General features: G+C 39.8%; 4 protein-coding genes across 5 annotated transcripts in view; 3 read left to right on the forward strand and 1 right to left on the reverse strand.

Moving 5' to 3' along the window:
• Positions 1-9090, reverse strand: part of rab27b (RAB27B, member RAS oncogene family) — a 29245-nt gene extending 20155 nt beyond the window's left edge. Inside the window, exon 1 of the mRNA XM_032570505.1 lies at positions 8803-9090. The gene's annotated coding sequence lies outside the window, so the exon portion shown is untranslated. The remainder of the gene's footprint in view (positions 1-8802) is intronic.
• A 1149-nt stretch (positions 9091-10239) lies between these two features.
• txnl1 (thioredoxin-like 1) lies at positions 10240-14367 on the forward strand. The gene is made up of 8 exons (XM_032570504.1): positions 10240-10518; positions 11168-11264; positions 11485-11658; positions 12860-12982; positions 13056-13125; positions 13194-13366; positions 13661-13765; positions 14147-14367. Exons 1-8 carry the CDS (start codon positions 10421-10423, stop codon positions 14174-14176), a joined length of 870 nt encoding a protein of 289 aa, XP_032426395.1. The 5' UTR covers positions 10240-10420; the 3' UTR covers positions 14177-14367.
• Positions 14368-15098: 731 nt separating this feature from the next.
• On the forward strand, positions 15099-18339 carry LOC116724996 (tripartite motif-containing protein 16-like). The gene is made up of 2 exons (XM_032570822.1): positions 15099-15423; positions 16227-18339. The coding sequence occupies exons 1-2, from the start codon at positions 15147-15149 to the stop codon at positions 17579-17581; spliced, it is 1632 nt and encodes a 543-aa protein (XP_032426713.1). The 5' UTR covers positions 15099-15146; the 3' UTR covers positions 17582-18339.
• A 576-nt stretch (positions 18340-18915) lies between these two features.
• nars1 (asparaginyl-tRNA synthetase 1) lies at positions 18916-27005 on the forward strand. 2 transcript variants are annotated; one of them, XM_032570820.1, is made up of 15 exons: positions 18916-19102; positions 20841-20923; positions 21208-21273; positions 21496-21588; positions 21670-21759; positions 22214-22292; positions 22373-22443; positions 22649-22735; positions 23215-23436; positions 23647-23846; positions 24458-24593; positions 24676-24789; positions 25603-25734; positions 26122-26253; positions 26323-27005. In XM_032570820.1, the coding sequence occupies exons 1-15, from the start codon at positions 19060-19062 to the stop codon at positions 26452-26454; spliced, it is 1680 nt and encodes a 559-aa protein (XP_032426711.1). In that variant the 5' UTR covers positions 18916-19059; the 3' UTR covers positions 26455-27005. The 2 variants fall into 2 exon arrangements, with proteins under 2 accessions (XP_032426711.1, XP_032426712.1); XM_032570821.1 differs by having other exon boundaries at positions 18916-19081.
• Positions 27006-27547: the final 542 nt, after the last annotated feature.

The raw sequence follows: 27547 nt of genomic DNA on the forward strand, positions 1-27547 counted from the left end.
ACATAATCATGCCGGTGAAAAGGTTTTATTCAAAAAGAAAATATTTTTTCCTGGAATAGCACATCCTTGCTACATTTCCATGGAAACAGATGATTTTCTGTCGAGAAATTACACAAAACTTAAAGAGAAATGGTTAAATTAAAACATTTGTTGGTAAAAAATATAAAATGACTGCAGGCAAGACGCAGATTGCTCATAAATAGTTATGGGTTTTGATGCTGTTGCCCAGAAATTAGGGCGTACAAGCAGCACCTTACAGAAAAGAAACATATTCTGTATATGTTATAGATAACTATATAGCTACATAGTTTCTGCAGGTTTCACCAATTAATTTAAGACTTTTTAAGACTTGTATCATGACAGAAATGTACAAAAAAAAAATCCCAATGGCTAAGAATAATATCGTCCAGCCATATAGATGTAAAAAAGTTAGATATTTTACCCTTCCTGTCTGGCTAATTAGCTAGTTAGCTCAAACTTTTGCACAACAGTAAATTTCCATGAGAAAAATGAAAACTACATAAAGTATACGGGATTAAATAATCCTGCCAAAAACAAAATGTAAGACTCTTCTTAATGCATTTCTTTTTCTATTTTTCCCAATATATTTAAGACTTTTTAAGGATGCGGACACCTCTCTCTCTCTCACTTATCTCTTTAAATATGAGACTTTTTTCCAGCATTTACTTCATGCAGATTAATTTCCATGTTTCCTAATTGATTTAGCTTCAAGTCATCAGTGCAAAATGAGAACAAGCTGCTTTTTACTGAGGGAAGAAACGCTTAGGAAGAAATTTAGGTGCGAAGTAAGAGGAGAGGAAGAGCAGGCTGCCGACAGCAGCGATTTACAAATGTATGAGCCTTCAACCTCAAGCAGAGAGCTGGTAACATGTGTGTGTGTGTGTGTGTGTGTGTGTGTGTGTGTGAGATGCCAGCATTTAACAGCGAGAGCGAAGAGCGGATAAAGACACGCCGCTTTCTGATCCGATCATCTTAATCTGCTTTATTGTTTTACAGAAAGTCACATTGTTTGGTTGTTTGGGAGCAGATTTTATTTCACCAGGTTCCTGCTAATGGTATTTATTGACAGAGAGAAAGAGGTGCCTGTGTCTGACTTCTAATAAAGTCCTGTCAGCTGAATATCAGCTCGAGTCACGAGTCCCAAAAGGAGGAGGAGGAGGAGAAGAGCTCAACCGAGGAGGGGAAACATGATGAACGGCGGAGCAAGGAGAAGATAAATGAGAAGAAGTAACGGGAAGGCCACAGGGAGCAGGAGGAGGAGGAGGAGATGGAGGCAGACGACAGATTAAAGACAAACATAAACCAGAAAGAAGAAACGAGTTGAAGTAAAACTGGAGATGATGCAGAAAAACTGAAAGAGTAAAAACTGTTTTACCACAACAGTAAAGTTAGCAAAAGTGCTAAACAAAAAATTAGCTTAGCTGTTAGCGCACTAACTTCAACACAGATGTCGAACTTTATTCAAATGAAAGTTTACAAAACAGCCAAGTGGATCAGCACTGAGGAAGTTTTGTGCGCTGAGCGATTTCAAAGTTTCAAAAACGCTAAACAAAAAATTTAGCTTAGCTGTTAGCGCATTAGCGAAAGAGTGCAGACTGCTGTAGTGAACAGGAAGTCTTGATAGAAACTAAAATCTTGATGTTTTTGTTAATTGGTTCTAAATAAACTGAAATGAATGTAACCTGATTATGATCGTTATCGTTTATTATTATAATAATAAATGAAACACAGTTGTTTCTAAATAATCAATAAACTTTGTTTTCTTCATTCAACAGTTGAAATCTGAACCAGACTTGCTGTAATTCTCATCCACATTTTTAACTATTAATTATTAAAAATACATTCAGAAAGCAAACAGGTCTTAATATTCCCTATGATTTGAGTCTGAGTGCTGAAGGTTTGCTAACGTCCCCGGAGCGCCGCTGCTCTGCTTTGTGTTTGCTTACAGACCAAATCTTCACTTTCAGCACAACTGGTGCATGAAAATCCCCAGAAACTGACGAGTTTCAGACCAACAAAATACCAGATTACAGAGGAGAAATGGAAATAAATGATAAAAAAGTAAAAATAAAGATGAAACAACTCTGTGTAAAGACATGAGAAAGACTCACAGCTTCATTAGAAGGTTAAAAATACATAAAGATTCATTTAAACTCTTTAATTAATCTATTAATTAAAGGTGATTAACACTGAATGTTTTATGTAACTGGAGTAAAACGGATTTATTTTTGATATTAAAAATTGGTTGTAATCAGAGCAGCTTCAAATAAGATTAATAAAAATGTGAAAATGTGAAAATGTAAAAGCAAGAGAAACGTAAAGGTTGGACGATAATAATCAATAACAATATGAGCTGAAAATAAACAACTATAAAACTAAACAGGTCAGTCAGAAACTAGAATAAAATTAAATGTAACATTTAATGTCAATCTGTTTTTAATGAGAAAGCTGAACGTAATTATATTTATAGTTTTATTCTTCACTTTAATGTCTTCATAAAATATTTTACATGGCATCAAATAAATTAAACATTTATTGCAGTTCTGACTGTTTTATTTTTTTTTGCAATATTGTTACTGACATTGTGATAAATTTGCAGATGTTGATCATCTGAAGAAGTTTTTTGTTTTTCTAAATGTTTAATTATTATAAAAATAACTGGATGTTGTTAAAATAAACAAATCAGTGCAGATAAAAATAAAAACCTGTAAAAAAACAACTGAATATGAAAATGAAGAGAACCTGACTGGCTAAAATCAACAGATCGTGATCAGAAACTCTTTGCTATCGGAAAACAACTCTTCACCTCCTCCTCCTCTTCCTCCTCCTCCTCCTCCTCGTTTTTCTCCTTCCTTCACCTTCGTCTCCTCCTGCCTCGTCACCAGGCAACTGGTCTCTCCTCCCTCAACATGGTGTCCGTCTCTCTCACCCTCGTTAGACCAAACGCCAGCAGACGGTGGATACAAGTGGAGAAAAGGTTTGTTGCACAGCGAACGCCGTCAGATTCAACATCTGGAAGAGATTATTGACTGCAAGCGATAAAAAAACTCAAACGATGGAGCAACGAATGTCTGACACTGAGGAATGTTTTCAACCTGAAATGATCAAAATAATCAAAATTTATTCTACTGATATTTTCTGGCCAATTCAAAGTGAAACTGATATTTTTTTTCAGGGAATGAAATGCAGAAACAAGAAGTTAGCCTGGTTGCTATGGCCACCGCTGGAAGGAAGGAAGGAAGGAAGTGAGGAAGTGAGGAAGTGAGGTTTTATGAGCTTCGTATCACGTGAGAAATCAGCGACGGTTCACAGCTAATGAGGATCATGTAGCAGAAATTTATACTTTGATTCTCTGTGGAAACAGAAACTCCATCCAACATGGAAACCACCTCTACAAATTTAAAGGAAGTTACTTTATTTTGAAATCTAAGCTGTTTTGATGAGAAGCCAGAGGATTTCTGGGACTCAGCAGGAAAAGGAAAACTCTGCAATGGTTTCTGGTTCAAAAATAAAAAAGAAAGTAGGAAGAATTCAGGTTTTTAAGTGTAAACAGTCCGGATTCTGGAGCCGTTCTGGATGGATATTTCTTTAAAAATGGTACTTTGATCTAAATGGACCTGGATTTTCAAGACAGGCCACAAATGTTCAGTAAGATTGAAGTCAGAGAACTGGGAAGGCCATTCCAGAACCAGTTTGGATTAGAGGTGAAATAATTAATCAATTAATTTATCAATCGATTAATCATTAACTGGGCACACAGATTTAAAAACAGGCCACTTGCTCAGAGGTGTTGTTGGTTTGATAAAGAACTGCAGCAGCTTAAATTGGAACAAATGTTTCAGTTTTTGTTTCTGAATCTACCAGACGATCAGGTGGGAAAACAAACCAAATCTTCTGGATCGTCTTCCAGAATCTGGCAGAAAAACTTCTTCATTTGTTTGATGTTGTTGGAAGTTGCAGCTCTTGGCCTCGTTGATAACTTCAGTCCTGTTTACTTCCTCCAGACCACCTGGACGGTCACATGATTGATCATCCGTTTGGTTTCCAGGAATCCAGACAGAACTGAGCTTCTCTACAATGTTCTGCCGTTCGGCTCACAAGCATTTTCCCCTGTGTGACGTCACTGAGGACCTCACAGCCCGGCTGCCTGTTGCATTCAATTATTGATGAGCTGCAATTTATTTCTGCTGCCTCCATTTATTGCACAGACACAAATGACCCGACATGTGAAGATTGTTTTCCATTTCAGTGGAAGCTGAACACAGTTTCCTGCAGTGATGGAGAGAGTCGTTGTTGGCTTGACATTTGCCATTTGAGCGAAACCCGACGATAAATCAGGTGCAGTAAAACCAGGACAGGTTTCTCCAACCATCACACCATTTTCCTCTCCAGCTTTAAGAACCAGCTACATTTAGAAACAGCAAATAGTTATTGCACTAAATCATATTTTACAGAATATTGATATTCATATCTGCGAGCCTCACACAATTAGTCAACTGGAAGTAGATGAAGATTTACGACACAGACTGAGAGACTTAATGGTTAACGTTAGCTTAGCAAATTTTTAAAAAATGTTTAGAGCTTTAGCGTTAGCTTCTGCTAATTTTACAATGTGCTTTGCTGTTTTTTGTTAACTTCCGCAAATTCTTTTATGCGTTTAGCATTTTAGTTTTAGCTTCCAGTAATTTTTGTGTGTTTAAAGTTAGTTTAGCTAATGCTAAACTGATTTTACAGTTTAGCATTAGCTTCTGCTAATTCTTTTAAGTGTCGTAGCAGTTTAGCATTAGCTTCTGCTAATTCTTTTAAGTGTCGTAGCAGTTTAGCATTAGCTTCTGCTAATTCTTTTAAGTGTCTTAGCGGTTTAGCATTAGCTTCTGTTATTTTTTCGATGTGTTTAGCAGTTTACTGTTGGCTTCCTGTGAGTTTTCTGTGTTTATTATTAGACCAAGCAAATTTTTTAATGTGTTTTGTGGTTTAGCGTTAGCTTCTGGTCATTTTCATGTGTTTAGCAGATTAGCATTAGCATAGCTAATATTCTTGTTTTGCAAATTAGTGGTTATTTGACCAAACTTTGTGGTTAGCTGTGAGATTTTAGCGCAAACATTTATTCCCCATTACAACAATGGCGGCCATTTTGAAAAATGTCTACCAGATAAAGGAAACAACAGCAAGAAAATATTTATAATTTCTATGATTTAAATTAATTATTTGATACCAAACACATTCATTTAATTGGTGATTCTATTTCAAACATGATGACCACGGCGGCCATCTTGAATTTTTCAGTGGCTAAAGGTTTTTTTTTTTCCCCTTGGACCATCTGTGCCAGGTTAGATCCTTTTATCCGCATGTGAAAGATTTTTCTGAAACATTCAATTATCTGCTCCACTAAATCCACTGAGCACTTCATCAAATTTATCGTTCAACTTCAAGTTTGGCTCCGAAGAATAAAAAAAACATAACCATTAACACACAATTAGTTTTTATTTCATTATTTTTGGAATTTTCCAATTATTCTGTAATGTCTCCTGACTGATCCTATTATGTTATTTCCACTTCTAGACTGGAGGGTTTTATTTTATATATGGGAAATATTGATACAGATTCAAGATAGATATAATAACATCAAATATTCTCTGGTATACAGATTAATTTGATGCTTGGACATCACAGGATTCTCCTGCGGTTAATAAACGTCATCAGAGCGAAGCCGTCCATCATAACTGGCTGTAATCCTGCTGTTTATGAGCAGGAATAAAAGTGGCTGCAGCGCCGAGAGAATGTGATGCTAAACCGATTTACTGTCCGAATCCATTGATCTTTTAAAGCTTTCAGAGCTTCGTCTGACAGAACAACCAGGATTATCAGCTCCTTCTCTTCACAGATGAAACCTTTTCATTTGCCTGATATTCCCAAACTGCATCCGTTACCAGACACTGGCTCCAAATGGCTCTGCTGGAAATAAGTCAAAGCTTTTTAGGTTTCCTTGTTTCCTCCCAGCTGAACGTGATAAAGAAACAGATTTTAACCTCAACGTGTCACAACCTCAACCTGGATCCAAACAACCAACAGGGAGCAGAACAAAACGTCGAGTCTGAGAGGAAACCAGAGCCTCACCAGCTGTTTCTATTCACTGTAAAATTACACAAATTCATTCAATTCAATTAAAATAAACATCTCGATTTAGAGAAACGATTGTTTTTCAATAAAAACCTTTTGCTCTAACATGAGGAGGTTTTTCAGCTCATCCTAGTTTTATTTGGATTGGTACATTTTGCAACAATGCAATGGAAATGCATCAAACGAGTCACATGACCAACGACAGGATGTTACTACTGGTGGAAACGACAAAGAAGACCAACAGGAAATGGTTGGATTATGGTGGCGCCGCATGTTTTTGATGACTTATTTGATGCACGTACGTTAAAAGATGAAGTATTTCTATGAAGTATAAAAATCTATCTCTAAAACTGGACTTTTTTGTAATTTTTGTTGTAGGAGTTATAAAATTACTACTTTATTCTAGTAATTTTATGACTCTCATGATTAAAGGAAATTATTATCTCCTTTAATCATGATATTTATATTTATATTTATCCTTATATTTAGTAGTAGAGTTGACCTAAATAGAAGCTGTAAAATATGCATATCAAACAAGATGGCCGCCCTCTGAAATGTGAAAACCAAGGAGAGCGTTGGTGAAAAGCAGAATCACAGGTTAAAATGGCCTAGTCAAAGTCATCTGTGGTATGAATTGAAAATGAATGTTCACAGATGTTCTCCATCCCATCTGACTGAACTAGAGCAGCAAAAGCATGCCGCACTTTTCAGATCTTTCCATTTCTGAGACATTTATTGAACAAATCCCAATAAATTCTCATCAAGTTTGTCAACATTCCAGTTTTTACTGATTTAAATTAATTAGATTAGTTGAAATGATTAGATCAGGAAGTGTTTTTGTTTTCGTTGGATGCAGACTCGTTTCCTCTGCCAATAAGTTTCTCTTTAACCAAATCGTGTCTCTGCTGCCAGATCCTCGCTGCAGGAAACCCGGTGAGGCTCTGCGGAGTGGAAATCTCCTCCGTCTTAACACGCCCCGCTGCTCCTGGTCAATACTCCGCAGGAGGCGGAGTCACACTGAGGGAAAGGTCACGTCCTCCAGCCTAAAGGTCACCGAGGATCATCAGAGCCAAACGCCCGACGCGTCCCGCGATAAAAACCTCCGACGGGACTGGAGCCTCTGGTTTTTAAACGCGTCGCCACGGCAACTGCCTGATCAGAAACAGAGCTAAAGGTCTGCAAAACGCCTCGGACGCTCACAGCTCCAGATTATCACAGAGAGCCTCAGCATGTCGGCTCTGCGGGTTGAAAGGTTAAAGGTCACGACAGGACAGCTGGAGAAAAAACACCAACGAGTTTCGAAAGTTTGATGTGAGAAAGTGGCGTCGACTTCTGGGACAAAAATAATAATAAAAAAGAATCAACCAAAACCTTTTCATGACATTTGCATTGAATTACTGAATTAATTAACTATTCAATGATATTCTGACTGATTTAGATGCACCTGCAGTTCCATTTACGACCACCAGGAGTTATTTTCTTAAATCTGAATTCTGCGTGTTTTAGATCTCCAACCTGGATCCTGAGATCTGCTGAAATCTGGTAACAACAAATAATTTAGACCTAAAATATACAGAAAAACAAGGAGCAAAACTGTCTCACACAGCTGCACTTTTGCCTTCCACTCAACTTTCCATTAAAAGCTTAGAGAAAGTTTTCTGAACAGTTTGCTTCTTTACTGAACTAATTAAGTGTCCGGTGACATTCTAATTTATTTTTATTTGCCTGCTGTTTGATTTAAAACATCCAGGAATCATTTTGTTGTTTATTAATTCTTTTAGATTCCCAACATGAATGAAAACGACTCAAATATCTGAGCTGTGGATCTGCTGCAGCTTGTTAATAATGACACATCAATATGAACCTAAAACATCGCAGAGCAACGTGGACCAGCATTACTTCACACAGATACAGCACAGTAAACACTTTTTCCTTCCACTTAACTTTCCATTCAAAGCTTAGATGCAGCTAACAGAACAAACTGCTTCTTTAAAAATTGCATTTCCTGGTTCTGAAAGTATTAAGATGCACCTGCAGTTTTTATATATAAATTTTATATTGTATGTTTGTCTTTACTAACATTTAACACTTTGTCAACAAACAATCAATTTTCCCTTTTGAGATCAATAAACTATATTCTATTCTATTTCCTGAAGCCTGTTAGATCTAAAGCATACCGAGAACAGACTTTTTCCTTCCACTTAACTTTCCTTTATTATGCTTATTTACAGCTACAGGAACAAACAGAACTCCCTGGCTCATCTTCTTCTCATCCTAAAGTATTTATATGTATCTACATTTGAAAAAGTTTAATTAAATGTAGATTCAAAGTTAGATGCGCAACACAAACTAGACAACATTTCTGTTCCATCTGTGATCTGTGGATCTCTGCCTCCCACACTTCATGCAAACTGTGCGGACCGCGCGGCGCTGAGCCGCTGGCTGCGCTTTGCATGTGAAGCAGCAGCTGATAATGAAGCCCTGAAGGCTGCGGAGAGATCCGCTCCTCCAGCAGCAGCAGCAGCAGCAGCGCCGCTCAGGCTATGACTCATCCCGCCTGCCAGTCACTGATGCTGGGCTGGGCACGACCGAAACGCGTCGCCGAGCAGAACCCAAACACACACACAGCCAGAAACCCCCTGATTTCTCTCTGCCGCTCACCTTTCTTTAGTGGAAACTAAGTCAGATGCTCCTCACAGGTGTGCGCTGCTGCCCGGCCGCTTGGTCTCCGCTGCTCTCTCCTCCGGGACGTCGCATCGCTCCCCCGGTTCGGATGGACGGGAGGATCCGCGCAGTGGAACCGGGCTCAGGCGGAGGACCGTGCGGGATGAAAAGCTCCGAGAGAACTGCGGCTCTGCTGGATGTGGCCCCGTTCGCTTCAGGGGTGGGGGACCGACGCTCAAGATGCCTTCAAGGTCTCCACGTAACCTCGGATTTCCAAGCTCTTTAGCGAAAGAGGCGCTTCTCTGTTTCCATGGTGATTTAAAGGGACAGTTAATTTTTTTGTTTTTAACGGTGGGGTTGTGTGAAATAGATAGTACTTTTCCACAATTGTTTGCCACAATGTTTTAACATCACATTGTTCATTCCATATCTGGTTCTGATTCGCTTTGCATGACCAGAACCAGAACCAAACATGGAGCATTTTCCTCAAACCTGGAACAAACTTCCTGAAAATTGTAAAAACAGCCAAAACAAACCCAGATGTTTATAGTTGCTTTTTTTAATAAATGAAACACTAGCCAACATTTTTGAAGTGTAATGATAGTCTTGGTTTGGTTGATTGATTGACTACCTATGGTACAAATAATATAAAAGTAACTCAATTCAACTCAGTTTGTCAATAAAAACAAATATCATCTCAAGACACGTCATCAAAAATCATTTCAGCTGATTCTAGTTACCAAACAGGACAGAAAGCACAATTAATTTATTCAACGAATTTTTAAAATTAAAGTCAAACTCAGAGACAAGCTAACTACTACTTACAAGTAAGCTAACAGCTAATCACAGTTAAGCTAAGTGTAGATAGCAGCTATTCAGAGACAAGCTAGCAATTTATTAGAGACAAGCTAACGGTTAATCCAAGTCTTAGAAAGAGCAACTCAGAGGTAAGCTAACACCTAATTACAATCAAGCTAACAGCTAATCATAGTTGAGCTAACAGCTAACCTAAATCTAGCTACATGAGGCAATAAAAAATGAATCTGTTTGACTTCAAAATAAACCTAACAGAAACTCTTGCTTGTTTTATTTAATAATTATAAAGAATCCTTAATGGGATTTAGAAATAAAAAATAAAAAACCTGCAGCCTAGCTAGGAAACAAAATATAGATCATAATCATGGGTGTCACACACCAAAGGAACCATATAAATCTTGAAGAAGTTTTCTAGTTATTATTATGAACTACATTAATTCCAGTCCAAGATAAATGTAGATGACGGAACCAAAAAGAGGTTTTAAAAACACCCACGGAGCCGCAAATGACCTGAATGGTCGAAGGTTTTAATGAAAGCTGTTTGTTCCGTTTCCACGTGAGGGCAGCAAAGAGGAGTTAAGGAACCAAAGAAGAAGAACAAACTCCGCCTTTCCTGTCAGGAATTGACCAATCAGGAGTCTCCGTTCTTAACGGTGCAGTGTGTTCCCATGGTGTGCAGCTGAGCTAATTTTGTGACAGAAAGCTAAAAACAAAACCGTTTAACCCACCAGGCTGCCCGGTTTCCTGCTCTGAACATCTCCCGGAGGACCAGGCTCGGACCCCAGCCCACAACCGGACCATGGTTGGCGTTAAAGTGATCGGCAGCGACCCGGACTTCCAGCCGGAGTTAGCGGCCGCCGGCTCCAGGCTAGCCGTGGTGAAGTTCACAATGGCCGGGTAAGATTCTCCACACGGGCCGAGGGCGACTAACCAGGCTCTGCGTGTCGGTCCTGTGGACGTGGAAGATCAAGATTTAAAGACGTAAAACCAGCTGAATGCTGGAGTAGCTCTGATTTTCTCCCAGATTCATGCTGCTGTTAGCCGGTGGAAGCTAACTAGCTCTGCTGCTTACAATGACTTGGCAGTATTACAGTAAGTTAGCTGCAGAGGTGTAGCCCCGCTGTACTCACAAGGTTCTGGTGTAATATACAGAAATATATGAATAATAACCGGAACAGTGTAAGGCTGTACCAGTTTATGTTTTTCTATGTTTCGTCAGTATAAGAAAAAATCAAATCAATCCTAATTTCAGAACTTCTTCCACCTTTAATGTGGCTTAAAACTCTTACAGCTTAACTGGATCTACTTTAAAACTAAAATAATGTGAACGTATAAATTTCTACATCTTTGATTGAATACGTTTTCAAGCAGTTTTTAAGATTATTTCAGTACTTTGTCTTTTTTGAGAGGAACAGATTTTTTTTATTTATATGAATTATTGTCATTTGGGCCTTAAAATACCAAAAATGTCCATTTAACTGTATATTTTGGTCTGTGGTGTAATTTTTAAATATGAAGTTTTCTGATGTCCTGCTCTTCCCTGCAGCTGTCGGCCGTGCATCAGAATAGCTCCGGCTTTTAACATGTTCAGCAACAAATATCCACATGTGGTTTTCCTGGAGGTCGACGTTCATGTCTGTCAGGTAAACATGTCATCAAGCCTTTTATTTCTGTATGATCCCAAACATCCATCCAAAGTTGTTTTAAAATGAATAAATTAGTCTAAAACTAAACAACTTGAGGTTCTACAGGTTGAATCTGAAAGGGATTTTCCTGCTCAGACTTTTTAACGTCATTAATCCTGTTTTTAAAACTGAGATCTCAAAGTCAGTTGAAAGAAAAGTTGTTTTTCTGTTTCCTCAGGGGACGGCGGGAGCCAACAACATCTCAGCGACGCCCACCTTCCTGTTCTTCAGGAACCGGGTCCGGGTGGACCAGTACCAGGGGGCGGACGCGGCGGGCCTGGAGGAGAAGATCAAACAGCACACAGAGAACGACCCGGGAAACAACGAGGACTCGGACATTCCCAAGGGATACGTGAGTTTACTCCACCACACGGGTCCAGGCCTGGTTCTGGATTATCCCTGTAGAGCTAAGATCAGTGATCAGAGTTTAAACCAGATGTTTTTGTCCAAGCTGGATTTCTGAGTTTGGGAAAATGACAGACAGAAAAATCTGCTTCTTGGAGTGAAAAAACGCCTGAATAGAAATATGAAAAGCTCAAGTTTGGTGTTTTATCAGAGTGATTTACTGTAGAGCTGTTGGCCAAACGGATTCTGCCAAGAGCAGTTAAAATAAGGGGCACTACTCCAATGGGGGAGAAGTGCACCCACCTCCAAATTGCGCCCTTGCTTGGCAGAGCTGGTTGCTGGGAGACTGAAGAAAGCTGGATATTATTAGGTGTCTGTTCAAATCCAAAATGTGTTTGTAGCGATGTTAAAGGCTGCATTCACACCAGGCCTGTTCCGTCCACTTTAGTTGAACTCCAGTTTGTTTGTGGAGTGAATTTGTCACCAAACCAAAACTAAACAAACTCTGGACTTCAGACTTCGGTCTGGGTTCGGTTGACGTGAACTCTGGTTCAGTTTGAATGCATATGTGAACCCCAAGCAGACCAGAGAGCGCTCCAAAAGCAGAAAGTGGGCTACAGAGCAGTGCATTCTGGGTAAATAACACCAAAACAACTGTATTAGCTTAGTGCTAATGGGAGAAATAATTCATGAAACCGCTAAAATCTGACGCCTCCATCTTGTTTCCATCTGGTGAAACAGGAAGTTGCTCTCAGCATCTTCAGAGATTTTTGAGTCGTTTCCTTCAGTGGTTCTTGGTGCAGCGCCCCCACAGGCCAGGAGGGGAACAGGTTTTTTTGACTCAGAACCCAGCTGGAGGTGGAGCAGATGATGGAGTTCTGGTACCAATAGAACCAAATGTACCGGACTATCAGGAGAAAAACATCCTAAGTGATGCCCCTTCATTATATTCAGTTACTCTGATCAGAAATAAAGCAGATGAAATGAAAACACAAATGATGGAGTAAAATTTCAGTTCTATAAATTCTGTGGAAGATCAAGATTTCCTAAAGGAAACTTTGAAGTCAGGCTGTGTCTTCATGTTAGAACATTATTTTGTGTTTGTATCCAAATGGAACCAGTTAAGAACGTTCTCCGGTTCCAGTCAGCAGAGACTGGGACCGGTTCGACCCGCTCTGACCTCTGACCTCTCTGTTTGTGTCGCTCAGATGGACCTCATGCCATTTGTCAACAAAGCCGGCTGCGAGTGCCTCAACGAGAGCGACGACTGCGGCTTCGACAACTGCTTAATCAAAGACTCGTCCTGCCTGGAGTCCGACTGCGACGAGCAGGTGACCTCTGACCCCGAGTGACGGGGGATTCACACTTCCTGTTCGCTTTACTGATAACCGTTTCCTTCTCCAGCTGCTGATAACGATCGCCTTCAACCAGCCGGTCAAGCTTTTCTCCATGAAGCTCCAGTGTTCAGATTTAGGTGAGTTTTTTTTTAAGGTGAGGCGTTTAAAACCCGACCCTCCTTCACCGCGTGTCGTCTCGCCTCAGCCCGGGCCCCGAAGGTCCTGAAGGTCTTCATCAACCTTCCTCGGTCGATGGACTTTGACGACGCCGAGCGGAGTAAAGCCACCCAGACCCTGGAGCTGTCTGAGGAGGACTGCAAAGACGACGGCCTGATCCCGCTGCGCTACGTCAAGTTTCAGAACGTCCAGAGTGTCACGGTGAGGAAAACAACATCTGAAAGTTAAATGAACTAAAATACGACCAGGTGGGTCCACTGGACAGAACCAGACAAACAAACTGCAGATACGGAGAGCAGCAGGAGAAAGTACTAGATGAGGAACAGTGGTCAGTATGTTAAATAAATTTGTTTTTGAAAATCTCACCCAAACTCCATCTGCATCAGCTGCATTTACTGGAGTATAAAGCTACTCAACGGGCCGTAAATGGCCCCCGAGCCGCAGGTTGGACACCCGGATGTTGAGTCTCATGCATTTCCTGTTTTCCTTCTGCAGCTGTTTGTCAAGTCAAACCAGGGAGACGAGGAAACGACGAAGATCAACTACCTGACGTTCATCGGCACTCCGGTCCAGGCCACCAACATGAACGACTTCAAACGGGTACGGAGCAACAAACCTGCTTTCATCGAGGCTTAAATCCGCGATACGGAGCAACAAACCTGCTCTTATCGAGGCTTAAAGCCGCGATACGGAGCAACAAACCTGCTTTCATCGAGGCTTAAATCCGCGATACGGAGCAACAAACCTGCTTTCATCGAGGCTTAAAGCCGCGATACGGAGCAACAAACCTGCTCTTATCGAGGCTTAAAGCCGCGATACGGAGCAACAAACCTGCTTTCATCGAGGCTTAAATCCGCGATACGGAGCAACAAACCTGCTTTCATCGAGGCTTAAAGCCGCGATACGGAGCAACAAACCTGCTCTTATCGAGGCTTAAAGCCGCCCGCTCAACAGAGACGTTCTCATGTTTTCATTCTGCAGGTTGTCGGGAAGAAAGGAGAGAGTCACTGAGGGAGGAAGAGGAGGATGAGGATGAGGAGAGGCTGCAGAAACAGTCGAGGGGTTTTCCCGTCTGCCAAAGGAGAAGCAGAAGAAGAAGAACGGACCTCCAGCGTCCCTCCTGTTGCTCCGTCTGTCAGTCGTTTATATTGTAATTCTGTTGAAATCGCTGTAAATAAAAACACAATCTGTTTTCAAAGGCATGCGCTTCCGGTTTGCTTCAGTTTTAAACAGTTAATTTTAATATTTACATTTTAATATTATGTTATTAATATTAAAATGTAGCAGCTGAGTTTGTCCTGCTCTAGTTTCACTTCTGGCTGCACCATTTCTGAGCCACAACATAAATGTTATGGCTACAAAATCATAAACCACAACCGGACTCTAAAGCTGAGCTTGTTGTTCACTATGTGCTGTATTTAAGAATATTAATGGGAAATTAAGTGGAAGGAAAAAGTGTGATAGAAAAAAGTCAGAAGCAACTTGCAGATACTAAAGAGAATTAGGCTCAGACCTCAAATGTTTGTTAGCAACCTAAATATTTAGCTCCAAACTATTTAGTTAGCAAGCTAAATATGTAGCTCCACTAAATGTTTAGCTTATAACTGAACTAGTTGGATTGCTAACTATTTAGCCCAAAACTAAATACTTACTTAGCAAGCAAAATATTTAGTTTGAAATGAAAAATCAAACAACCCAAATATTTCGCTACAAGCTAAGTGTTTGGCTCCAAACTGAATATTTAGCTTACAAATTAACTATTTAGCTCAGTAACTTATTAAGGATCAATATTAGATATTTAATCAGCAACTAAATATTTCGCTTCAAACTGAGTAAAAATGAACGTGTATTTTTTTTCTTAATTAAATAATTCCTATTTAAAGTAAAGAATCTCCCCAGCTCTGGCTGTGAAGCATAGGGGGCGCTATCCCCGCCGCTGCTCTGCCTCTTCCGGGTGTCTGGCTCTGAAAGCAGCTCAGAAATGGCGCAGCCAGAAGTGAAACTGCAGCAGGACAAACTCAGCTGCTCCATCTGCTTGGATCTCATGAAGGATCCGGCAACGATTCCCTGCGGCCACAGCTACTGCCTGGCCTGCATCGGGAGGTACTGGGACGCGGCGGAGGAAAGCCAAAGCTGCCCGCAGTGCAGGCAGCGCTTCAGCCCGAGGCCGGTGCTGGTGAGGAGCTCCGTGCTGGCGGAGCTGGTGGAGGAGAAGAGGAAGAGCGGCCCGCAGGCGGCTCCCGACGAGCCCAACCAGGGTGAGAGAAGCTCCGGGTTTCCATTATATTCACTTTTATTTTGTTGTGGCTTTTTGTTTCTGGAATTCAGTTAATTAGTTTTAATTAGTTTTTACAGTGTTTGCTAGTATGGTCTCATGTGACGTCACACCTCCGTGAACTTAGGTGTGACCTAAATCAGGTGATCAACTGATTTTGGCAGGCGGTGGCTGTGGAGTTGCTATGACAACAGTAAACAAGCCACCAGCTACCTCTTCCTCGTTCTTCTCTAACTTAGAAACAATCATTACATTATAACCAGAGTAGCAACTAATTACTTTTACTTGAGTAATTTCATTATGAAGTATCATTATTATCGCCACTTTTGAGTAAAATTTCTGGATTTTTTTTACCCGCTGAATGAAAAAAACCAAACATGTTTAAACCAAATATTCGCCAGAGACACACCTGCAGTTTATGTTAAAGTTTCATAAGTTTTTTTTTATTGAAAGAAACTGATTTGGAAAAATTTTCTTTTGTCTGATTTAGATTTTTTTTATTATTATTATTATTATTATACCAAAATTTTCACTTAGTTTGATATTTTGGTCTGTCTGATGATGCAATTTTTAAATATTAAATTATTGATTGTTTGATTTTTTAATACTTTTTTACTAATTTTTGGATGGCTACTTTTTTTTACTTGAGTAAAAATCGTTCTACTCTGACTTGAGTACAGATTTTCTGTTCTCTGCCCAAATGTACCACAACATTTTCTCAGTTTTCATTATTTCCTCAGGTTTAGCTAGCTATGCTAACTTTGATCCAACCTGTTCTCTCTGTAGACGTGTTGTGTGATTTCTGCAGTGAGGAGGAGCAGAAAGCAGTGAAGTCGTGCCTGCAGTGTTTGGTGTCGTTCTGTGAGCAGCACCTCCAGCCTCACTTCTCCATCTCCGCCCTGAAGAAGCACAAGCTGGTGGAGCCGTCCCGGCAGCTGGAGGACAGCGTCTGCCCGCTGCACAGCGAGGTGATGAAGATCTTCTGCCGCACCGACCAGAGCTGCATCTGCTACCTCTGCTTGATGGACGAGCATAAAGGCCACCAGACGCTTTCTGCCGCCGCTGCGATGAGCAACAAGCAGAAGGAGCTGGCGGCGCGTCGGCAGGACGTCCAGCGGAGAATCCAGGGCAGAGAGCAGGAGGTGGAGAAGCTGCAGCAGGTGGAGAAGGACATCCATCGGTCTGCTGACGAGGCCCTGAGAAACGCAGAGAAGATCTTCACCGCCGTGAAGCAGCAGATCCGATCTCGGCAGGAATCTGAGGTGAACAAAGTGAAGGAGCTGCAGGAGGCGCTGGAGGAGGAGATCAGGGATCTGAGGAGGAGAGCCGCCATGGTGGAGGAGCTGCAGCAGACCAGTGACCACATCCGCTTTCTGCAGAACTACGGCTCCCTGGACCGACTCGGAGAGGCTTCCGACCCGACCCGCATCGACGGTCAGCCTGAGAGCTTCAGACGAGACGCAGAGGGAACGGTTTCTGAGCTGAGGGACAAACTGGAGGAGCTGCTCACCGAGGACTGGAGCCCAGTTCCACCAACTGGAACCGATGTGAAGGTTCTGGTTCCACAGGCAGAACCTCAGACCAGAGAGGAGTTCCTGCAGTACGCCTGTCCTCTCACACTAGATCTAAGGACTGCACACAAGTGGGTCAGTTATAAATGTCCACGAAAGGCTTATTTTTACATAATAAATGACGTTCCTGTGGATCACCCAGATAAGTTCTCATGCTGGCCCCAGATTTTGTGTTGTGAAAGTCTAACTGGGCGTTGTTACTGGGAGGTGGAGTGGGAAATGTTGTATTCCAGCTGGGATGGTTTTCTAGCAGTTTCATATAAAGACATCAGCAGGAAAGGTGAAGAAAGTGCGTTTGGAAACAATAAAAAGTCCTGGGCTTTGCAGTGTTACGATAAAAGTTATGAAATCAGACATAACTCGATCAGAACTCCAGTCTCAGGTCCAATTTCATCCAGAATAGGAGTTTACCTGGATCACAGTGCAGGTGTTCTGTCCTTCTACAGCGTCTCTGACAACAACATGAGCCTCCTGCACAGAGTCCAGACAACGTTCACCCGACCTCTCTGTCCTGGATTCGGTTTGTATAGGGGCGCCTCAGTTCAGATCTGTGACCTTTGGTCAGTTTGAGATTTATTTGATTAAAATAATTCTCCTTTATGTTCTGCAGCAGTAAAAATCCACATTAGTTGCATTCCTATTTCTTTTACACATAAATAAATAATGTGCAAATAAATAAGAAATATGAAAGGAAAAACTGAAGAAAAGTTACCAAATTAAACACTAAATATTGAACACAGAAAGACATCAATTTAGTATTTGGATGTGAGTCCACTTAAGTGATCGAAATGCAGAAATATTGTGCTGTAAGTGAAAAAATAAAAACAGCAGATGGATATTCCACCTTGACGTCAATATATTCTATTACTAAATATATTGAAATGTGTTGGATGGACAGAAAAAATATTAAATCATTGGAAAAGTTTAATTTCTTTTTTTTTGTTTTAAATTGATAAAGTCAGACATTTTTGTTTATTTCTCCATAAGTAAGACCTGAAATGGGGAAAAGAGCAGCAGTCAATAAAAATGAGATCTGATATGAGATGAAGTGATGAAAATGTACATAATGTAACAAAATTTGACATACTATAATATTTACAGTGTAACATTGATAAACTAATTTATTTAAAAATCTAAATAAAACACTTTGGTAACTTTATGGACAAATTTGTAATTTTTTTCTGTCTTTTTGTGGACATAATCACTTTTTGATCAAAGTCAAACATTAAATCTGCTTATTTCTACTTTAAGTGAATGACATTGTTTACCTTGCATTTCTTTAAAATGTCTCTGATTGCAATAAATGTGGGTTAAATCTTAAATGTTAATCTCTGGCCTGTTTCTTAGCTCAGGTGTGTTTATTTTACCTTATAATTTATAAAGCTTATTTTTATAAAGCTCTGTGTAAAATAATCTTAGAATTGTAATTTGTAACATCTTACTTGTAGCTCTGTATAAATATTTTCTGTCATTTATTAACAATCATAATGAGATCGATCCCGGTGTGACGTAGCTCTAATTTCCGACTTTACGTGTCAATTGAATGCATCACATGACACCTGACAGAAAAAGAATCTGCAATAACCACGCCTCTTTTCTTCATGATACGTCCAATCACGGATATAAAAATATGATTTTATGGTATATAGTAGAAAAACGGGTAAATGTTATATTGCTCTTTGGTTTAAAAATGTAAGTGAAGTCTCATAAATGTAATTTCGAAATGAAATGTATCTTACGTGAAACAAATATTATTAGTTTCTCTTCCTCTGAACAACCTTAAATATGATTTCAAGCTAACATTGAATACAACAGTTGTTGACATGGAATGTAACCAATCAGATTCAAAGCAATATGCGTGACGTTTCCAGACTGACCAATCAGATATCTGTCTCGCCTTCTCTATGAAGCTGCCGTAGGCTGATGCAAAGTTGCACGTTAGGAACCCGGGGACGTCGCCGGTGTTCGTTTCTGAAGGCTGATTTAGATTTTTAATACAAATTTGCCACCTTTTGCTTTCAGCGAGGTGTTTTTAGACGTGGGCCGACATGGCGACGGAGATAACTAAAGGTGTGGACCAAGTCTCGGTCGGTAAGAGATAAATGAGCCTGTCCAGGGGGAGCTAGCTGGTTAGCAGGGACATGTGTGTGTTTCTGTCTGGATCGGTATAGCGATGATAAAGGTGGTTAAATCTCTGCTTTATCAATCAGTGAGTCTCTAGTTTGATCTATTTTACTATAACTGGTCTTATTGTTCGCTTACAGACTGAATGAAAAACGTAAATAAAGACTGGAAGCTAATGTTGGGCTAATTCAGGCTAAGGTGGCTGTCCATCTGCAATGCGGAGGTTAAAGGGATAAAATACGACGACCAGTCTGTGGAGGAAATGCAACATTTTCAGTCACGATACTTTAATTAATCGGGTAACTTAATAAAAACGGAATTTAAAAAGGTTTCTCGGTTGTATCTGTTTAACTATAAGACATATGGTGTCACCTGAGGACTACAGCTGTTATGTTATATTTTTCCTGTTTTTCTTTTGGCGATAATCATCTAAATTGACACAAATAAACACTTAAAATGTGTATTTCTGTAATAAATCTATGTAATACAGGAGTTTCTTTTTTGACTTAATTTACAAAAATGTAAATTAACATTTTTTAAATTGTATATAATTTTATCAAGATGTATATATGGCCTTTTTCTCCTGTTACACTATATCCTGTATTATATATTCTAAAAAGTTATACTATGTTTCCAACCTGTCATCCCTTGTTTCTATATTTCTGTATTCTTTGCTTATTTTCTGAATCTGGTGCAAAGAAGGAGCAAAAGTTTTATTAATGTAAATATAACCTCAGTGTAACCCAAAACCAGAAATTAAATAATATTTTAGACCCCCTTTTCTCCCTTTCACTATTTACTGCTTATTCATTGTCATTTTGTTTTCATATGTTTTCTTTTTTATATATATATATTTAATGCAACAAACATCGAGTTTACTGCTGGTTCTTTTATTCAGGTTTATGAATTCAATCAAAAATGAAGGCTGTAAAAAAATTTGCCCCATTTCTGCATCCAAGCGTAAATCTAACACTCAGGATGGGGCCGATTCTTTGGTTTAAATAGATCAAATTATTATTATTTACAGTCAGTTGTTAAATGTTTCTGGTGTTTCAGTTGCAGATGAGTTGATCTCAAAATGTCCTGCTGCAATGTTGCAACATTTAGCCTTCTTTCACTTTCAGTTTTACTCATCTGGGTTCTTCTTCGTAACTAATAGAAACAGATTCTGGTTAAAATGAGCCGTTTTAATTTGGGTTGGGATTTTAATTTGTTAATTTGGATTAATTTTTATACAGAAATCCAAAGCCGGAAACTTTGGATATTTGTGTTTCTGTTGGAACCATAAATCAGACACATAGTTCAGGTCTGGAGCTAACAGGAAAATTTACAGTAAATATTTGAACAAAAATCTTGAATAAAAAAAAAATCAGTTGAGAAAATGGTTGATTTTAGTCTGGAAATGTTTTTTAAAATTGAAATAGTTTAAATCTGTTGGGCTGATGTGACCTCCTGGTTTTATCCAGATCAAAAATGTGTTTAGTTTAAATTCATATAATTATCATCAGGGATTTTTTATCTGTTTCATCAGAGCAGAAACTCCCCAGCAGGTTATTTCCTCACATCATCTGCCTTGTTCAAGTTCGTGATTCAGATTCATTTCCACATTTCAGAGTCAACTGCCTGAACTTTAACCTCCTTCAGGTAAATCATGGAGTCTCTACATCCTTGTTTTAAACCTGTTGTTGCTGTTTCTGTTCCTCAGCTGAGATGTACGTCTCTGATAAACACGGCAGCGACCAGGATGGAGACGGGTCGGAGCAGAAACCCTTCAAAACTCCCCTAAAGGCAGGTTTTCCCCACGCAGACATCAAGCTGAATGTTTTTTTTTTTTTTTTTTTACCAATTATCAATATATGAAGGATCAATATGAGGAAATTCCTAAATCTAATAATGTTCTAATAAATTTTTTTCTAATTATATTGAACTAGATGCAGTCTTTGAAGCTTGACTGAATTAAAATAATTCAAAACAAACAAAAAAACAGCGATTTTTAGATTTATTTAAAATTTTTTGCCGTAGATGTTTTGTTTTCTACTTCTAAAATTCAGTTTGTGATCTGAACCTGTCAGGCGCTGCTGTTTGCTGGGAAGGAGCCGTTCCCGACCATCTACGTGGAATCCCAGAAGGAGGGAGAGGTGAGTTCCCACAGCATCACACATCCTCCACTGTGCTTAACAGTGGGCATTAGGTTCTTCCCCACATATTCACCTGACTTAAAGTCCCAGCAGAGCTAACAAACTCCACACATTTATGTTTGATGGTAGGATGGCATCCCTCCTAATGCAACTGGTTTGTTCCAGCTGTTTAAATAAAATTGAGTAAAAACCTCTGGATTTTGTGTGTGTTGTTGTCTTCAGCGCTGGGCGGTGATCTCAAAAACACAGATGAAGAACGCTAAGAAAGCCTTCAACCGTGAGCAGATGAAGAACGACGCCAAAGACAAGAAAGAGGTTTGTGGTTCGTTTTTTACTTAAACTACCCACCAGGTGGCGACTGTGCCTCTGAATTGTGTCTTTTTATTTGTTGCGTAGGCTGAGGACAACGAGAGGAGGGAGAAGAACCTGGAAGAGGCCAAGAAGATCGAGATAGTGAATGACCCGAACCTTCCTGAGCCTGAGACGGTCGGTCTCCTCTTCTCATTCTTCTTAGACCATTGCATGTTTAGAACAAGAAGTGGTAGAATTTCCTTTGAGATTGGATTTTAAAAAGCTGCAAAATGGAAACATGAATGTTTGACAGTATATTTACAAATGTGACCAGAAGTTTTTTTTTTTTTTTTACATTTTAATCAATTTTTAGATTCCTCAATTACAAAATATTTTATCATAAAGATCTTTCTTGGTTTAAGGTTTGTAAAAATACCAATTTTCACCATATTTTATTCCCTGCAATGATTAAACAGTACTCCCATCAGTCCAGCTCATAAACGGCTGAAGTTTCACAGGAAGTGGAAGATTGGTCACTTTGCTTTGTCTTCATTTTGCCTGTCAACACTTCCATGAATCCATGTCCTCCAAAGGCAAATTTGACCAGAAATCCTGTTTATAACATGTAGCTCCTGTTTTGTTTCTCCAGGTGAAAATTCACATGCTGGAGGCCAAGCGAGGTGAGAGGGTGAAGGTGTTTGGATGGGTCCACCGCCTCCGGAGGCAGGGTGAGAACCGCAGCAGAATGAAACGCACCTCATGGCTTGGATGAGAGCTGGGATTCACTGGACTTTCTCTTTTCCTGCAGGGAAGAACCTGATGTTCATTGTGCTGAGGGATGGAACTGGTTTCCTCCAGTCTGTTCTGTCTGATAAACTGGTAATACTTGTTTCCAACTGTCATTACTTTGCATTTCCTGATCCAAACGGTCATATTTTCTTTTCTTTTAAGTTTCATAAAATATTTAGACCTTCAGAAAACCTGCGAGACTTTTAGAAAATCTCAAACAAGTTCTGCTCCTTCTGTACAAAACTTATTTAAATAACAAAACTTGTGCGTGTGTTTTTTTTCCCCCTATGTTTAGTGTCAGTGCTACAACGGGCTGCTGTTGGCCACAGAGAGTACTGTAGCTCTGTACGGGACCATCACTGCGGTTCCTGAGGGGAAACAGGTAAACAAATCAAACGCACCTTCTCCAAGCAGTAAAACAAAAATGAAAAAGTAAAATAAATGCATATAAACTCTTAACGATAAAAAAACAGATTTTTTTGTCTTTGATACAAATAAAATAAAAATAATTAGCATCAAGAAAAAAGGCAAACCAGAATTAAGTTAAATAAAATGTTAGAAAAATAATAGCAGCAACATTTTAAAAAGATACATAAATGGATGTTAAAATTTAAAATGAGGAGCATTTAATCTAGAGAAGCCTGAACCACTTGATTTTGACACTATTTGTAATAAAAAGAAAATGTCTCTCATGCCCTCTAACAACACTTTAGTATTAAATAGTGTTGCTAAAATGTTAAGAATGTGACTAGGCTTCACATTTCTATGCTGTGCCACATATAAAATATTAAATTTTTTTCTAGAATTATAGCGATATAACTAGTTAAACATGTGATAAACATTCTGAGTTTTTCCTGCCAGGCCCCCGGTGGCCACGAGTTGCACTGCGATTTCTGGGAGCTGGTGGGCTTAGCTCCAGCAGGCGGCGCCGACAACCTGCTGAACGAAGAGTCGGACGTCGACGTCCAGCTGAACAACCGGCACATGCTGATCCGAGGAGAGAACGTCTCCAAGATCCTGCGTGTGAGATCAACGGTGACCCAGTGCTTCAGGGACCACTTCTTCAGCCGTGGATATTACGAGGTGACGCAAAGCAACTCAAACAACTCTTAAATTTAACTGATTTATTATGTGATAGCATGCTGTGTATAATTACACATTGTAGGCAGTACTTAGTTTTTCTACTACATTTGAGGTTAACTATATAACTGAAATATTTATTTCATTAAATGAAACATGAAGTGCACTCAGCGTCAAATCTTCTCAGACGTTTGCATATCTTTAATTTTTCAGATTACTCCTCCCACGCTGGTGCAGACCCAGGTGGAGGGCGGCTCCACGCTGTTCAGCCTCGACTACTTTGGTGAGCAGGCGTACCTGACACAATCCTCCCAGCTCTACCTGGAGACCTGCATACCTGCCCTGGGCGACACCTTCTGCATCGCCCAGTCGTACCGCGCCGAGCAGTCCCGAACCCGCAGACATCTGTCCGAGTGAGTGGAGCCAAAATATTCTCACATTAAGACTCCTCAGTTCTAAAGAAAGACCTTAGGATACTTTTTGGGTGTGAATTTGTCATATGTAAGAGTTAAGACCTTCATTTTTGTAATTTTACTCGTTATAGTTGATTAAAAATCAGAAATATTTATATGAAACTCAGGAAAGAATGAAGAAACTTCCCTGAGTTAAAAAGAAACAAGAAAAGAACTTAAATCAGCTTTTTACCTTATAACAACATATATTTTAGAATCTAAAATTTAAAGAAAAGGAATAAACGTGGAGGAATCAAAAAGCATCTTGAGAGGGTGGAGTAATATACAACTAATTTGTACCAAATATTATAGAGTCTCTGTTTTGTTAGCTTTTCCATTTTAAAGACATCCAGGATATTTATGGAAGGATCAACCTCAACCACTTTCTGCTAAGAGGAACTACAGCAGTCTGAAATCTCCTCTTTTTGCCAACTCCATGAATATATTTTGAAAATCTTATTTAATTTTGGTTTTAAATACTTCATTTAGCTGATTTCAGCCCAGAGAAAACCCAGGGAAGGGTCAGCTTTTAGGCTCTTCAGCTGAAAATCTGTCATTTATCATTTTCTCAGGTACACTCACATCGAGGCTGAGTGTCCCTTCATCTCCTTTGAGGACCTGCTGACCCGACTAGAGGATCTGGTCTGTGACGTGGTGGACCGGGTTCTCAAATCTCCCGCTGCTCAGCTGCTCTACGACATCAACCCGGTACGACACAGAAGAGCCCGGCTCCACTAGTTTATTATTACTGCGTCTTTGGTAGTGTTGGGTTTTTATTTCTGTTTTCCAGGACTTCAAACCTCCAAAGAGACCCTTCAAGAGGATGAACTACACAGAGGCCATCGAGTGGCTCAGAGAGCACGACGTGAAGAAGGACGACGGGACCTACTACGAGTTTGGAGAGGTGACGACTAATCCGGACTCAAAGTCTGCTCTGATTTGAATCTTTTCACACCATCAGGAGGGTCCGTTAATCCAGATGTAATGGTGCAAACACTCCTAACGAAAATAAGCCAGTATAAGTTCATATAAACCCAAAAAACAGTTTTAAAAAAAATGAGATTATAAGAACAATACAACAGTGTTAATACAGAAATGAATTCAAGAATAGTCGTACGAATGCGAGTGAAGTTGTAAAAATAAGAAAATAAAGTCGTAAAAATGTGAGAGTAAAGTCGTAATGTTATAACTTTAAGATGAAAATAATAATAAATGAAAATGAGGAATGTTGAGCATCTTGTAAAGTTCTACTTTGGTATCAGTTTAACCAAAAGGAAAAACTTCATCAGCATCAAAGGATCATCAGTAGCAGGAATTTGGAAGGATTGTGGAAACGGCTGAGTTTACGTCAACGAAAGAACCAACCAAACTATTCGAGTCACTCGTAGGATTATAGAAATATAATGATACAAATAATTAGTATTTATTAATCTTTTATATTTTTAAAACAAATAACTTTGTTTACCACTTGTGCTTTTCTACAGAGAATCTGTCACATTAGCAGAAAACTGAAGTGACAGATTCTTCAGGTGAAGGTTGCAGTTATAAGACGTACCAGCAGAGGACGCTGTTGTCTTGACAGTAAATCAGTTTATGATCTTCCTGGCCAGTAAATAAAATGGACTTTTACATTTGAATCACTTTTAGTGATGTTATAAAGTCAGATCTGTCTGGACTTTGGGCTGAGCTTTAATGTTTCATTCTGGGTTTTTCTCAGGACATCCCTGAAGCTCCGGAGAGGCTGATGACCGACGCCATCAACGAGACCATCCTGCTCTGCCGCTTCCCGGCCGAGATCAAATCCTTCTACATGCAGCGCTGCCCAGAGGACCGGCGCCTCACCGAGTCGGTAAGACCAGAGAGACGGGTTAGAAAACTGAACAGGACAGAATCCAGAACCGGAGCGCTCTTCATGAGAGTCCGAAGGAGGAAAAGAGAATAAAGTCATATTACAAGGAAAAAAGTTGTACAAGAATATAATCATAAAAATGCGAGAATAATTTTTTCAAGTTAAAGTCGTAATTTTACCAGATGCTAACAGTTTATTGTAACAGTTTTATGTTTTTCAGTTGAATTTTACCTGATAAAAGCAGAAAAGCTTCTAAAATGATTTATCTCTGTTTTTACATTGTAATTTATTTAGTTTTTATGTTTATAAAGTTTTGTCCGAGCTGCAGGTGTAGAAACAGATGTGAATGTTAGGAGGAAACCTGAGTTTTCTCGTCGTCGCCCCCAGGTGGACGTGTTGATGCCGAACGTTGGGGAGATCGTCGGCGGCTCGATGCGTATCTGGGACTCTGACGAGCTTCTGGAGGGATACAAGAGGGAGGGGATCGACCCGACTCCCTACTACTGGTACACAGACCAGGTGAGCCTCAGCCGTTTGCCGCGTTTGACCCGGTTTGATCCAGCTTGACCCGGTTCTCCGGCTTTGCAGAGGAAGTACGGCTCGTGTCCCCACGGCGGCTACGGTCTGGGCCTGGAGCGCTTCCTCACCTGGCTGCTGAACCGACACCACATCCGGGACGTCTGCCTGTACCCGCGCTTCATCCAGCGCTGCCGGCCCTGAACGCACCACAGCCCACACCTCTGGATCACAGCAGCGCCCCCTGCAGCCCATACGAGTCGCTGCATGCTACATTCTTAGTTGTCATGTCTTACCGCGTCAAAGTGAAAGTCAGAGACGTTGCAGAGAAGTCGGTTTCCTGAAACATTCAGGCGGATCATGTTTGACGTTCAGCAGATAAATATTTACTCTGAATTATTCACAAAGTTCCCAGATTCAGCCTCACGCTCCAAGGATTAAAACAATGTCCCCGTTCAGGTTTAAAGGGTAATTATGGTTCAACGTAGGATTTAATCACCAAAATATATAATTATTATGTTCAGTAGAAGCTACAGAAATCAATGTTCCTTCTTTCTGATTATTACTGTTTCTGTTGTTGTTCTGCGTAAAGTTTCTTCCCGTTTAAATAACTCAACGGTTTTCTGATTCTTGGAGCGTTTTGTTGCAGAAACCCGTCAAAAAACCAGAACTAAAGGAAAGTTTGTTTGTTCTGCTTGTTCATCTGAAATCCTCCTGCTGAAACTGCACTGAAATAAAATGTGATTCAACCAGGAGCCTGCAGGTCGACTCTTCTGTGAACCGCCTCAGCTCCAGATCATCACTTTTATTACAACTTTGCATCAATTGAAGTGAAAAATAACATTTAAAAGAATAAAATGTTTTAATCCCAAAAAATTATTTCACTGTTTAATTATGTTGAAAACTTTCAGAAGTTGAACCTCAAAGTTAAAAACAAATGAATAGATTGTTGTGATTTTGGTCCCTGTTTATAAAAAAAGAAAAATCCAAATCCAATGTTTATTCTATTGAAAAATTAATAGTTAAAATGCTTAGAAATACCCATTTTGCGTGTATTTTTTGCTTGGTTGCAGCACCAAATATACCCTGATACGTTAATACGCTCAGTGGAAATGGTCCAAACAGACTAACTGCTACGGTTTTTGAATTTGTCAGAAAAAACATATTTTGGTGATTTGTGGGGAAAAAGTGACTTTTGTTGCTAAATCTAAAATGTACGTCATCAATGACATTTTGAAATGAATCCTTTCTGCATCATATCATAGATTAATATCTGCCAGCTTAAAGTTCCAGTTAA

The sequence above is a fragment of the Xiphophorus hellerii genome, chromosome 8, assembly GCF_003331165.1.
Source record: "Xiphophorus hellerii strain 12219 chromosome 8, Xiphophorus_hellerii-4.1, whole genome shotgun sequence".
Lineage (NCBI taxonomy): Eukaryota > Metazoa > Chordata > Actinopteri > Cyprinodontiformes > Poeciliidae > Xiphophorus > Xiphophorus hellerii.

What these genes read in the sequence shown, in the direction of transcription:
- txnl1 (XM_032570504.1), top strand. Translation starts at nt 10,421, where the DNA reads ATGGTTGGCGTTAAAGTGATCGGCAGCGACCCGGACTTCCAGCCGGAG. An exon ending in GTGAAGTTCACAATGGCCGG is followed by an intron (nt 10,519 to 11,167) that starts GTAAGATTCTCC and finishes TCTTCCCTGCAG; the next exon opens with CTGTCGGCCGTGCATCAGAA. An exon ending in AGTCCGACTGCGACGAGCAG is followed by an intron (nt 12,983 to 13,055) that starts GTGACCTCTGAC and finishes TTCCTTCTCCAG; the next exon opens with CTGCTGATAACGATCGCCTT.
- LOC116724996 (XM_032570822.1), top strand. Translation starts at nt 15,147, where the DNA reads ATGGCGCAGCCAGAAGTGAAACTGCAGCAGGACAAACTCAGCTGCTCC. An exon ending in TCCCGACGAGCCCAACCAGG is followed by an intron (nt 15,424 to 16,226) that starts GTGAGAGAAGCT and finishes TTCTCTCTGTAG; the next exon opens with ACGTGTTGTGTGATTTCTGC.
- nars1 (XM_032570820.1), top strand. Translation starts at nt 19,060, where the DNA reads ATGGCGACGGAGATAACTAAAGGTGTGGACCAAGTCTCGGTCG. An exon ending in CTGTTCTGTCTGATAAACTG is followed by an intron (nt 22,444 to 22,648) that starts GTAATACTTGTT and finishes CCCTATGTTTAG; the next exon opens with TGTCAGTGCTACAACGGGCT. An exon ending in CGGTTCCTGAGGGGAAACAG is followed by an intron (nt 22,736 to 23,214) that starts GTAAACAAATCA and finishes TTTTCCTGCCAG; the next exon opens with GCCCCCGGTGGCCACGAGTT.